This window comes from Berghia stephanieae, chromosome 4 (assembly GCF_034508935.2).
Source record: "Berghia stephanieae isolate SIO BIC M18660-M18661 chromosome 4, UCSD_Bste_1.3, whole genome shotgun sequence".
Lineage (NCBI taxonomy): Eukaryota > Metazoa > Mollusca > Gastropoda > Nudibranchia > Aeolidiidae > Berghia > Berghia stephanieae.
Genome location: NC_088363.1, coordinates 30,971,135 through 30,985,738, shown reverse-complemented (window position 1 = coordinate 30,985,738; position 14,604 = coordinate 30,971,135). Strand labels below are relative to the sequence as shown.

At 35.7% G+C, this 14,604-nt stretch overlaps 2 protein-coding genes across 11 annotated transcripts in view; one reads left to right on the top strand and one right to left on the bottom strand.

The window, feature by feature from the left end:
- Positions 1-7,713, top strand: part of LOC144970413 (BTB/POZ domain-containing protein 17-like) — a 90,415-nt gene extending 82,702 nt beyond the window's left edge. For all 8 annotated transcript variants that reach the window (XM_078910016.1, XM_078910015.1, XM_078910019.1 and 5 more), the window contains 2 exons: positions 1,390-1,524; positions 2,080-7,713. In XM_078910016.1, coding sequence (XP_078766142.1) covers positions 1,390-1,524; positions 2,080-2,289 — 345 coding nt within the window. In that variant the 3' untranslated portion in view covers positions 2,290-7,713. The remainder of the gene's footprint in view (positions 1-1,389; positions 1,525-2,079) is intronic.
- Positions 7,714-10,720: 3,007 nt separating this feature from the next.
- LOC144970412 (uncharacterized) overlaps positions 10,721-14,604 on the bottom strand; it is a 56,010-nt gene continuing 52,126 nt past the window's right edge. For 2 of the 3 annotated variants that reach the window (XM_078910011.1, XM_078910012.1), the window contains exon 42: positions 10,721-14,205. In XM_078910011.1, the coding sequence (XP_078766137.1) occupies positions 14,068-14,205 (138 nt within the window). In that variant the 3' untranslated portion in view covers positions 10,721-14,067. The remainder of the gene's footprint in view (positions 14,206-14,604) is intronic. The other variant, XM_078910013.1, reaches the window with a different exon arrangement.

Sequence of the window (14,604 nt, the reverse complement as noted above, 5' to 3'; positions counted from 1 at the left end):
CAGTACTACAACAGCTACTACATCATCATCATCGCTACCACCACATCATCATCATTATCACTATCACAACAACTACAACACAACCATCACCACATCACCATCCTAACATCACTATCACTACTACAACAACCACCACTACATCACCATCTTTACCGCCACCATATCACCATTTCTACAACCACTACTACAGTCACCACCACGTCACCATCTCTACCACCACTACTACAACCACTACATTACCATCCCTAGCTCCCACTACTATAACAACTACTATGTTACTATTCCTAGTGATGCAAAGCTCACTGAGAAATTTAAGCATCGAAGAGATTTCTTTGTTTTTTTAATCCCTTAATTTATGAAAAAATCACCTTGAATTTCAAAATGGAATTGCTGCAGGAACCCGGACTACTACAACCACCATGTCATCACTACCACTACTCCTACTACCACCATCACCTCATCATCACTACCACTACTACTACCAACCACCACTGGCACATCATCACTACCATTACTATGCTACAAACAGCCACCACCACATCATCATCTGCTCCTTTTCCGGCTTTTTACAGCTGCCTCAAATTCATGGACCATGACTGGCATGTGTCTTTCTCTCTGATATCTTTCACGAATATCTATGTCATACAATCCTTTACAATATTCTGTCCTTCTATTCCTGTGATGTCTTCTTTCTTAGTAATGAGTATACCGTCTTCAGTTAATGTTGATTTTACTTTCTTTTTTTTTTTTTTTGCACTTTTTAGCTTTCATGTTCCCATTTTTCATTCCATGATCAATATGTTGGCATTTCTAGACACTCACTTTTTGTTTGCTCTTTGCATGCCTTCTCTGACTTCAGAATTAGCTTTCTGGTAGAGTTCTCTAGAGTTCTCATCTCAATGCCATGCGCTAATATGTAAAATATTCGCATGTTCTGCCCCACCAGATGAAACATTCAACACACTGAACTGCGTGCGACCTTTAACGTTTAAAGTCCGTTAGAGGGTGGTCTCCTTAAATTAATAGTCTGGCACTGACAACAAAATGCGTCAAAATACAAGGTCAGACAACTGAAGGAAAGCAAATCATGAGTTATATTCAATAGTTTAACCAATGGGTTCAGTTGTTTCCCTGAGCACTACTACTACTAACCAGGCATTGCACTTAGGTAAAAATGATTTCATATCACCAGTCCTTGTGTCAGTCCATTAGTTAATAAATGCAACGGTAAGAGGAACTTTGGTGAGAACTAATCACTCAACTGGTGGCCTAGAAACAATAACAAAGAGCCTGAGTATTGTTAATTTCATTCGGTCTATTGAAAAAATTAACTACTGTTACGTCAATCGCAATCAATATATTTTTTTTTTAATCTTTAAAAATTTCCAGGTCCGCATGCAGAACACTTTACGGTTTGGCATCCAAGTGGACGTGAGGACATATGCTGGTCCTGTTCCCTCCTTGACCAGGGACGGGGAATGGAAAATTACGTACAGAAAAACTATCGACACCTGGACTCTGCAGGTAATTCTTGCATTTCTTTCTTCTTTTTTTTTTCATTTATTTTTTTGTTTTGTTTGCATGTGTGTCGGGGGGGGGGGGGGGGGGGGGGGGGGTAATGACATGATTTGACCACTCAATCCATGTGTCATATCTGTATTTTGTTTGTTAATCCATAGTTTTGTCCGGTTAGTTTATTTCAAAAAGTTCAGACAGTTTTTTCACCAGTCATTTACTGGCCTGTAAACATCTTGATGGACTGGTATCCCTTGATTTAAATTGAAACCACGAGTAAATATGGGGATAAGCAGTCTTGTGGATTCCGTTTTAATTAGCTTTTACTAAAATGTCATACACTTTTTTTTTTAATCTTGTATTACGTCAGGCCGAATCAGATGAAGATAATTGAGTCTAAACTCAAAATGAACAAAGTTAAAGAAATAAAAATCTTTTGCAGTTATGAAAGAACTTTTTTTTTTACCTTTGCTTTGATTATCTAAAAAAATAATGTATTTCAGTGCGATCGAACTGGCTAAAGCCTATAGATAAACATGTTTCATTTCTCCCATTGAACAACAGATTTATTGCCATGAATCAGCCCTGGTCGGAGGCGAGGCCCACGTCCAGGCCACACTCATTATTACCAACCAAGACGACCGAGTCATCCAAGTAGAGGAGTCTGAGCCCAACTCGTGTACTCGTGGGAATCACCTCACCATGAGTGTCAAAGTACCAGATACCACACAGGCCAAGAGTATGGCTGTTCTGCTCAAACCATTGCCTAAATAAAATACTCAAGTTATATGTACGAATACTGAAGGCTTTTAACTAGATAGGGTGCGAGAAAAAAAAAACTGAAAAAAACTATGACAATATTTTATTGCAAAGCAGAAATCAGAAACATTCAAAAAATTCACAAGAGGTTAAGTTATTGCTTGCCAAGTTTAATGGAAAATACTCTTTTGGTTAAGAAATTATGCCGGGCATGCCAAAGTCGTATAAAAATCGCGACATCAAAAGTTTCTAAACTTGTGTCTTGTTTTTACCAATGTGGTGTGACTAATGTAAGAAGTTGCCCTGTCTTATTTTAGATGCAAATGGCCAATTGGGATAGAGTAGAATATTTTTTGCTTCTAACAATGTAACATTTTAAAAAATACAAAACAGAAATCATATTTGGTTTATTTCTAAAGATAGTGGTCTCCAGTGAGTCAGGGAATCCAATGGACTACAGTATTTGGTCATTGAAGGCAAACATAATCCATGAGAGAGTTTAAAAAGTCAGATTAAAATGCATGGTATTGAGTCACTATTCTAGACATTAGAAAATCAATTGGATCGTGGAGGAAAAGGCTATGCATAGTCATGACATCAAAATTTAAAGATTACACCCCAAATATTCCATGTGGCAAATATGCGGTGCATTAACTAAAACTATCGTAAAGGTGACATTTTTCAATATATTTTCTTGAAAAATGGTGCATACATTTCAACAAATTATATGTTTGATTGTGGTAAAATTTCACCTTGGTTTCTAAACTTTTCCAGTTTGTTTTTTTTTTTTTTTCGCACCCAATATAACAGGGAAATAAATGATTGTCTCAATAATTCTGTTCATTGCTGTGTCCATATTATGAGAGTACACTGTGGTAGGGGAAATGTTTTACAGAGCATTTTATGATTTATATAATCTCTAACCTTTTCATATGGGACAAGTGTATGTATGCGTGTGTGTGTGTGTATGGACCAGGTGGTTGGGGGGGGGGGGGGGTTGTTAGCGCTGCAAAGCACTTTAAAATGGATACATAGGTGCTATAAGACTGTATTTTTATCATTGTCTATAAGAAGCTGACTGGTGGAACTCTTAGATTTAAATATTAGAGGATATAGAATCGACGTCACCCAACTATTTCATGTCATTTTTAGACCATCAAAGTCTCTTTCACATATAGCTCCTGAGGTTGTGTGTGTTGAGGACGATAGTTTTGGTGGGCAGAATATTCGTATTTTACCGTACAAGGGGGTGAGGTTTCTGAATGGTCATGTCATTGCACAGTGACCCGCAAGGGTCATCGCTGAAACACTGGAAGACGGTCATCGGATAGTTGCATCACAATCACCACATTGTTGAATATATTATCCAGGCACGTGTGATAGGTAAAAAAGCCAAATTATGTTCTAGTTACATTTGAAACAAACAAAGTATATCACTGATCTTGTCTCATTGAAATATAAAGAATGATATAAAAATCAAGAAAATTGGCCGATAAATAAAAGAGTTGCTAAAAAAAGCTAAAATAAACAAAAGCAATTTTTAAAATCAAATTTATTCGTAAAACAGTTGGTTTTCAACCGATTTTTCTGAAATAAGGACCAATGTTCTTTTTTCAAGCAGATTTCAGCAATGTGACAAATTCCTCAGAATTATATTTTTTACTTTTAGCTTTTAGGCCTACTCAAAAAGGTGTTATATTCCTTGCATAACAATAGCGTAATATATCGACGGCGAGAATCGTCTTTATTTCGGCCAGCCGGTTAGAAGATTTTGAGACGCTTGATTCACAATTCTACACAAATGACGGTGGCGGTAGACCAAAGGGGTGTTACATATTTATTTATCAACTATTTTTCTTAGTGCTAAAATTACAAAGTAATAATTTCGCATAAAAAAAAACAAACTCTGAAGTTCCTATCTCTTTATTACAATACAATTGATACCACAAATGACAAAATCGCCCCACAAATAAGGCAAGGGATTTATAAATTATTCATAATATTTTTTGAAGTTTACAATAATTGTCATTAAAGTCATTTTTCATCACCAAAGTCGTAATTTTTTTCTGATCTTTACCAAACGAAGTGCACTGTCAATGATTTTCACCCACAAATAAAATAGGGTCCAAATCGCAATTTCTACACCAACATATTTTATTTTCTTTTGGCAAATTTATAAAAATCAAAGCTGAAAACATCCTGCAACAGTGACAGGCCTGTCATTTACTTCACAACGATTGGATTTTACTTACTGAGGCCAGTCTTGACTACCCCTCCCATGAATATTTGGCCGTTGTCTGTTTTTGTAGGGTTGAATCTTAAGGAGTTAATATTATGTATGAGTCTGAATTTTTTATTATTATTATTGAATGGGGGACCTGTGAGAACGTTGTAGGTTCAAATCAACTTGTCAATTACATAGGTGGGTATTTTCAATATTTAAAACAAAAGTAATAGTAGTAGTAATACTAGTAGAAGAAGTTTTATTAGTAGTATTAGTAGTCACCACTGCTACTTGGCACTGCCACATCCACTACCACCACCAGCACTAGAGCATCATTACCACTACAACCTATACCAACACTAGTATCAAAACAAGTACCATAGTTGGGGTCTTTTGATCACTTCTTTGAGGTGGTTTGAATTGCAATAGCCCTAGGTATTGCAATCACTGAACTTTATACTAATTTAAAGAAACGTCTTATCTTGGTGTCTCGATAAACCAAATAATTCTGTAATCACAAGAGATTGCTGCGGAATAGTGTTTAATTGACCATCATTTATTTTGGTTTGGCTTTAGTGTTAGCTTTTATCTCAATTTTTCATCCACTCAAATTTTGCACTTTTGTTTTCAATCGTGCAGACAAAATACTGTTTTGTTTTGTTTTGTTTTTTTTTTTTGCTAAAGAAATAAAAACACTTTTAGGATCATAGAATTAAATGCACTTTTCACTCTGGGAAGGTTGGCACTCACACAGTGAGTCACAGATCAGAAAAAATTTAATTAGCATCTTTTTCAGGCCTATTGGCTTCAATGGTGGGTCTTTTAGGCAAACTGATCCCTGTTAACTTTCACACCCCTCCTTTTCTTCTAATGAGATACATCAGTCAGAAAGATGATGTCCTTTATTTAGCCATGAAGACAGGATAACTCATTATGATGATTGAAATAGCCATGCCAATTTTTACTACTTTCTGACTCATACCACACAGGTGGTATGGTAAGATGTTTTGTAAACAAATTTAGAAAGGCGTCAATTTTTCAATCTTTCAACTCTTATTTTGGCACAGATGAAGTGGCTTTTAAAAAAATATCTTAATATCTTCTTTCTCCTTATCTTTAGTTTTGATCTAACTTTTATTAAAGGCTGATACTGAAACTGATTTTAATTTCAAATCAAGAGGGTATAATTGTTGCATTTACTATAAAACACTATCGAACTAGTATGTATACTATGTAACTAGTACATTTTTAACCAGTAATGAACAAAATAAATTGATATAACAGCTTCAAAAAGGAATAAAATACCAAACGTTTCCTACTCAAAACCATCCTTCAGCCTTTAACAAAAACAGTAAAATCGTTAATATTTCACTTCAAATCAAGGCGGACGGCAAAAAAATATTAGACGAGATTGCACAGTTGCCACCTAAGTGTGCCAAATACTTTTCTATCGTCTGTCTGGATTTTAAGCGATTCATTGATGTTTTTTACCCGTTTTGTTGTTGATTGGAGAACTTTAAGCCTGAAAACTGGGTAGGATTCCCGACCTTGCTGCGTCTTCTATACCCCTATATCAGTTTTCCAATTACTTTCAGTCTTTGTCTTAGAATGAGATTACTAAGTTTTGCTGACCTTGGCTGGGAGGGAAACAGTCGATTGTTGGGTGGGGTTCCTGACCTCCCATAGTGGTTAGGGAGGTACTTACTGCGTCTTCTATCCCCCTGTATCTGTTTTCCAACTTGCTTTCTTTCTTTGTCGTGGAATGGGATTACTTGGTTTTGTCCTGGTCCTGCTGAGAGGGAAACAGTCAAATGTATAGTTAGTTTTGGGAGATTGATATTTTTTTTCTTGTAAATGATTTCTCTGTTATGCACTGTATTATGTTTTCTTTATATTATATATGATTTGTAAAACATTTGAGTGTATTCCTCTTAGTAGGGACCTGTGCTTGTGTCTGGATGAGACTTTTAGTGATCTCAAACTAACATGATAGTGAAGTGTACTCTTGGAATCTACACCTGTTTCTTATTTAAACCATTTCCCCTTTGTCTTACTTTTTCTTGGGTGCTTTGATAGTAAAACTAGAATATTTTGACTATCGTTTTCTCTTTACTGGCACAGTTATGACTTAAATGCCTCGCAAGCTCCGTAAAACCCTTAAAAACAAAACAAAAAAACATAAGCCGGAAACGCTTTGTGCTTGCTTTTTTTTTTTTTTTTTTTGAAGCTGTTATATTCATTTTTGTTCATTACTTCCTATAATTTACAGCTCTGTATTCGTTTTTATTCAGGATTTGTAGCTGGGGTTTTGACCCTGGTACCAGACAATTTCCTTTAAAATTATTTTTTTTAAATATGATTTTAAGCCATTTTTTTAGATTAACTCTCTCCTTTCATTTGTCTCATGGTCCCGTTTTATTATGTTTGTTGTCTTAATAATATATTGTCATGCCATTATATATGAAACCTTTTGAGAAGACAAAGGCGCATAAACCATGTAGTTTTTAAACCCATCTTATCGTGCTGGAGAAGTTTTCCCTTCGCTCAAGTGCAATACTGAATAGGTATGACAGATTTTTGTTTATATTTGAAGTATAATTGTTAATGTTTGCGACATGATTGAAGTATAAATAATATCCTTGTCAATGTTAACAACGGTATTGAGGAATAAATCTAACTGTAAATATTTGCAAGGTGGTTGAGGAATGACTAAGAATTCTTTGTTTGTGTCATGGTCGAGATATGACAAATACGTGTTACTGTTTGTGACATGATTGAGGAATGACTAAAACTTGTTAATGTTTGTGACATGGTTGAGATACGCTATACTTATCGTTTATGACATGCTTGATACACAGCTAATAACTGTTAATGTTTAGGTCATGATTGAGGTATGGCCAATACTTATTAATGTTTGCGGTAGTGTTAACTATAAATAATGTATAGGGGCCTAATTCTTGTTGATGTTCCATGTTTTGAGATATGACTGATAGTATCTTTTATCTGTATCATAGTTAGGGCACAATTGATTTCTGTCATTATTTGCGACATGGTTTTGGTATAAATGGTTTAAATGATTCTGGTTACATTCCAAGTTTTGAATGATTTTGAGAATGCATAATATACAATATTACATGATCTGAGTCAAATTTTCTTTTTGTAAAAAGATTGAATCCCCCCATTCCACAAATAAAATGTCAATGCTATAAGACTAACATTGTGTAAAACTCGCTTTTATTGTTTTGCTTGTCAGCAAAACTGTCTGTTTATATCATGAAATGATCAAATAAATCAGGTAGACTTGGCTTTGATGACATTTTTTTTAAATTGATAAATCTGCCAGACACAGAAGATAGGAAAAATATTAATTAAAAGATGTAAAAAATTCTAGCCATTCTTGATGGGGAATTTAATCTTGAACCTTCAGTTATCGGTCTTGCAACCGGAGAAGCTGATTGTTTTTAAGCCAGCCAAGACTTGTGATATTCCTCTTATGAGCAGGGTCCTTTGACCTCTCATGATCGGCTGGGTGGGGTTCCTGACCTTCCATAGTGTCTTCTATCCCTGTATATCTGTTTTCCAACTTGCATTCTGCCTTTGTCCTGGAATGAGATTACTTGGTTTTGTCCTGGCCCTGGCTGAGGGGGAAACAGTCAAATGCAGTTATTGTTTTGGGAGATGATATTTTTTCCTTGTAAATCATCTCTCTGTTATGTATTATTATATTTGTTATTTTGAATTTGTAATGTAAGCATTTGAGTGTATTCCTCTTAGTAGGGACCGTGCTTGTGTCCAGATGAGACTTATTGGTGATCTCAAACTAAGTACATTGATGGTATGCTCTTGGAATCTACATCTGATCCCTATTTGTTCCCAGTTCCCCTTTGTCTTACTTTTTCTTGAATGCTTTAATTGTAATTCTAGAACTTGTTTACTGTCCCATTTTCTACCTTTTTACTGGCGCTGATATAACCTAAATGTGTTGCAAGCACCGTAAAACCCTTAAAAACAAAACATCTCATGATGGGCAGGAGGTCACGCTGTGTCTTCTATCCCCTTATATCTGTTCCGAGTTGCTTTCTGTCTTTGCCTTGGGATGTAATTACTCAGTTTTGTTTCAGCCCTGGCTTGAGTCCTTGGCTGGGAGGGAAACAGTTAAATGTATAATTATAGTTTTAGGAGATATTTTTTTCCTTGTAAATCATCTCTCTATGTGTTATGTATTTTGTAAACATTTGAGTGTGTTCCTCTTAGTGGGATCCTGTGTTGGTGTCTGGAAGAGACTTTAAGGTGTTCTCAAACTAAGTACAGTGCAACCCCGATGTAACGACATCCGTTATAGCGACATTCCCTGTATAACGACATGGTACTCAGGTCCCATTTTATTTTACTATATATCATTAGTAATAAAAAACCCTCTATAGCGACGTACATTTCAGCAAAACCCCTGTATAACGACCTTTCTGGTCCGACAAACCTTAAAGGTGTTTGTCTACCATGAAATTGTTCGTAACTATTACAAGTGGTATCTTCCATTCTATGTATGTTGTCTACTCATAATAAGCCCAGAGCTAGTTCTTATTGTAGCCAATGAAAACGCTTCTTTTTCAGCCAATCAATAGTCACATTTGTACAACACCGCAGCCAATCAGAAGGCTCGCCTTTCACCAATGCGTATGATGAATACATGCCGGTTCCAAGCCCGGATAAACTACAGAGGGAGAATGAAAAAGTATACATTCACTACACAAGACCCAAAACACCTCCTGATATGCACACATAGGAAACCTCTCTGTAACGACATCCCTCTATAACGACACGTTTTCCCGGTCCCGACAATGTCGTTATGTCGAGGTTGCACTGTACATTGATAGTGTGCTCTTGGAATTTACATCTGTTCCCAATTTGAACCAATTCCCCGGTCTTACTTTTTCTTGGGTGTTTGATTGTAAATCTAAAATATTTCGAAATACCATTTTCTTCTCTTTTCTGGCGCCGATATGACCTAAATGTGTCGCAAGCACCGTAAAACTATAAAAACAAACATATGGCTCTTGGCGAAGTATAGGAACTCAACACCTTCTGTCCTTTGCCTCAGTCCAGGTAAGACTGGACACTCACAAATCTTGGTGAAGGCTCCTCCTCAAGGTCTGTTTTGGATAAACCCGTTTCTTCCTGTCCCGCAGATTCCAAACAAGAGTCTGCTTGGCAATATTATAGGGCTCCTTCCAAATGGTATAGCCAAGACGTCGCCACTTTCTGTGCCTGACCTGGACATCCATTTGCTGTTGGTTTGTTCTTGTCCAAAGGTCAGTATTTGTTACCAAGAGGGGGGGAGGGGGGGGGGGTGATTGATGACACACCCACGAGTTGTAGATGGATTAGTATTATAGCAGCAGTGATGCCAAAACTCCGGTTTCACCGGTCTGGAGAAAATAAATCAAGGTTACGGGCAAATTCCGGTGAAGTTAAATTGTTCCAAGGGTTACCCAATCCTTCAACCACTACATCATCATCACTGCCACTACTACTACAACCATCATCACTACCTCTAAGAATTGACAGTCGACCACGGACATCATTGTAGTCTGATCAATCTACAGTCAATATCACGTTATCTGCTTCATTATGGCAAACTTTAGTTCAAATATGAAACGGAACGAAATATTATCTATACCAGATGTGTTGCTAGTTTCCTATTTGGAAATCTTTTGCGTTGAAAGTATGAAGACTCCTTCACCAAGATTTGTGCGTCTCCAATCTTACCTGGAGTGAGGCAAAGGTCTGTGCTGTGCCCTGAACAGAAGAAGATGGAAGAGTGCTGTTGATGCCCTATGCTCCGCCAGGAGGCACAATTCATGAAGACTTATCTTACCTGCCATCGTGTAATAGAGATCTTGTTGTTACTATCACAGAATAGCCAATTAGACAGAGAGAGAGAGAGACCACTCCGATTTTTGTTTTATGAAATTGGTAATTAGAGATAAGTTGTAATGAATTCAATTGAATTCACCCAGGACCCCGGCCAGGGCCAGGACAAAACCAAGCAATCTCATTCCAAGACAAAGACAGAATGCAAGTTGGAAAACAGATATAGGGGGATAGAGGACACAATAAGTACCTCCCTCGCCACTATGGGAGGTAGGAACCCCACCCAGCAACAAGTAACTTCTCCGCCCACCATGACTCTTGAAAATTATAAACTTTAGTAAAATTAAATAATTTTTCATTTTGTCAAAATTTTTTATTCAATTCAAACAGTTTGCTAACACAGAAGTTTACAAAACGCGATAACTGCAACCAGTTCTAATATTATAGTATTCTCTGACCAATGAATGATATAATATGGTGAGGTGAGAGAGAGAACCAATGGTCCATAATCATGTATTACAAATGAAAACAAATAATCATGAACAAAGCAATGGGGTAATGTGGATTTGAACAAATCCTAGAATGAATTTGAAATGAAATGATGATAGTAGTTTCAAACATACCAAAGTATCCGACAATTTTCTAATCAGGTTAAAGTAAATTATAAGTTACCTACAGCTTGCCATACTTTTAGAATATATCATATCACATCAGCCAGGAAAAGGGAAAAAGATGGGGGACAATCAAATGATTGTTGATCTAATATGTTCTTGCTTACCGAAAACAAAAGAGGAAAAATTAGTAGTCATTCACACCACGAAGCTGGCAGATTATCCTGGTTTCTGAAGCATGAAAATGACAGTAACAATTGCTACCTTATGGATTGGATGGAAAACAGCCCACCACAAAGTACTTTCAACCATATCCCTCAGACCCAGCTACCCAATCACTGCTGGATAGGGAGTTCATAAATAAATCTTGTCTGCACCTGTGTTTGTCTGAATGCTCTATAACAGATTCATGGAGACATCCTAATAAGACAAATAGGCTTAGTTCAATGTTAAGACTCAAGTAAATTTCAACAGCAATCTATCCATATATTAAGTATGAGACTCCTCAAAGGTCCCAACCTGTCAATATAGATACACTCTAATACTTTTCATATTTAAAAATAAAATGAACAAACATCGCACTAAGTGAAAAGGTGTACCGTCAGAATTTGTGTAAATTCCAAATAAATACATCAAATTATGAAGATGAACAACTAATGTTATAATTTCATTATTACAAGCTAAAAAGCTAGCCATTTGACAGATCCCTATGCCAATAGTAAATTTGTTATGTTTTTAAGGGTTTTACGGCGCTTGCAACACATTAAGGTCATATCAGCACCAGTAAAAAGGAAGAAAATGGGATAGTAAAAAGTTCTAGAATTACAATTAAAGCACAAAAGAAAAGGTGAGACAAAGGGGAATTGGTTCAAATAAGGAACAGATGTAAATTCCAAGAGGACACCGCCAAAGTACTTAGTTTGAGATCACCTAAAAGTCTCATCCAAACACAAGCACAGGTCCCAACTAAGAGGAATACACTCAAATGTTTACAAATCATATAATATGTAAACTAAACATAATACAATGCATAATAATACAATGCATAACAGAGAGATGATTTACAAGGAAAAAAATATCATCTCCCAAAACTATAACTATATATTCGACTGTTTCCCTCCCAGCCAAGGAACTCCGGCAAGGTTCAGGACAAAACTAAGTAATCTCATTCCAAGACAATGACAGGAAACAATTGGAAACGGGTATGGGGGGATAGAAGACACAGCATGTACCTCCCTGCCCATTATAGTAAATTTGATCTTACAACTTTAGAAAAAAAAATGATATAAGAGCTTTGATCATAGTCGGACGTTGAAATATTACAGCACAAAATTTGACAACTTTATCCAGGACATGCTCAACCAAAACCTTAATCAAATATTTATTCACAGGGAGGGGAGTGGTGAGGATTTTTATTGCCGGAAATCATCCCCTAGTCCTTCTTTTAAAAAAAGTTTTAATATTTTAAGGAGAAGAGACTACAGTCATGGGGTAATATAAAATTTAAACATTCAGCAGTTTGTTTTATCACAACAGCAAAATATTACCCAATTTTAATGTCATAACAAAAAATGGTTTCAGAAAACCACGAAAAAAAACCATTCATACATAAAATACAGCATATACTTAATATATATTATATATACATATAATACTTATTCTATTATTCTAATCATCTACACTACATTATATAGTCAACATCTCACCTATCCTTTTTATAAAATTACAGTGTCTAGCCCGTAACTGGTGAGAAACTTTATTATTATTATCAACTTTAGACTTTTTTAAAGTCACAATTTCTTCCACTGAGTATCAGTTTTCAATAAAATATAATAGCATTAGAAACATTACGACTCGGATTTCAATCAGTTTCAAAGTGTCCCTGCTCTCTTTGTGAAAACTATATGATATAGTGTCAGGAGGAGGCAGAATCAACCCACCTCTGAAGGGATAGCACAAGGTTTATTCATTCTATCCTATATCCCCGTCTACTTATGGAAAATATCTCACACTGAGACCAGACTTCGCTTTTTTTGAAAAAAAAAAAAAAATGGATTAACATGGCAACAATGTTTGGATGGAATGTCAGATTCAACAAACACCTTTGACCTTCAACACCCACCTCTCTTGTTGTCTTGTTGTAAACAACAACCACAACAGAAAGGAGTGAAGCATAATACATTAACATGAAAAATATTATTCCATCACTGTCATGGGAAACAAAACTAAAAAAAAAAAAAAATGAAGAGATTCTAGAAGCTTCAATTTTATATACATCATGGTGGCATACAGGATAGTTAGTCAATTGATGCATGTAGTATATAGTATAGGTCAAGCATGAGTCTCTAAACCAGAACAAAAAAAAAACAAAAAAAAACAGCACAATGTGCGCATTAACGGAACAAGAGATTTTCATCAAGTCAAATCATAAAACAGCTAAATTACTTCACAAGCAAAAATGGTAACATGTGAGCATATTGATTTTTATTTTTTTAAATACCATAAAAGGAAGGCATTATTTTTTTAAAGAACTAAATAGAAACAATTTATGCAGTTCCGATGTTTTGATTTAAAAAATTAAATGAACAAAAATTGATCAAGATAAAAAATAATTTATAAATACGTAATTCAATCACACATCAATTATAACATGATTCAGAGTAGAAAAGAGTTCAAAGTCTGTGCCCTATAAGTTAAATGTATTATTAATCCCAATGTTACTAAGGCATAATAGCAAACATAACATGAGCTGTCCCTATTACCCTGAGTAAAAAACATAACAGTTCAAGAATTTGTTTTTATCCAGTATGCATCTGGCTTTATCAAAATTAAAAATAGATTTTGGCTGGTAATGATATCCTGAATTCAAACGATAATTCTTAATGTCAAATTGTTAAATTCAAAAATAGAATACATTTTTCCTGCGTTAGAAATTTCAAACTCATTCCCAATGCGCACTCCTAAGTTAGGTCATGCAGCGGCAGTAATATTTATTGCTCATCAGAGAAATGCTCAAGTTGAGAGTAACATTAAAAAAACATGTTGATTATTTGTTCCTGGTAATGAGATGTGCAACAATCTCAGAGATTAGGCTAGGAAAGAGTCTGGGTCCATGGGGGTTGTGCCATCTCCAGCCAGCTCCTGGATTCCCACTAAGGATGCAAGAACCCCTTCAATACCACTCAGTGACATCCTCTCCATCTCATATTTCCGTCTCAAATCTGTCTGAAACATAATTAATAACAAGTGGATTAAATTTAAAAATTTAAACAGTGACGGTCTTCTTCTTTGCATAACCTGACGTGGCTTAGAGTATTACTGTTTATCTGTATTTTTGAATAGGTGATAATTCGTGAGCTTTTATAATGTAATTCCTACTTAATGTGCTCAAAGTCCTTTACAAAGTGTATGAAGCCAAGAGCAGCAATTAAAATGTGAGCTGGTACATGACGCTTGTACAACACAAGTTACAATTTTTATTTCTTGTTCTGACAAATGCTATTACTAGACAGGGGCTCATTTTACACCTGAATATGATGAGAAAATGTGAGTAGAGACTTTTCTAAAGACTCAACTTTGCACCACCCATTAGAAGGACTTGAACAAGGGACCTTAGAGTCATAC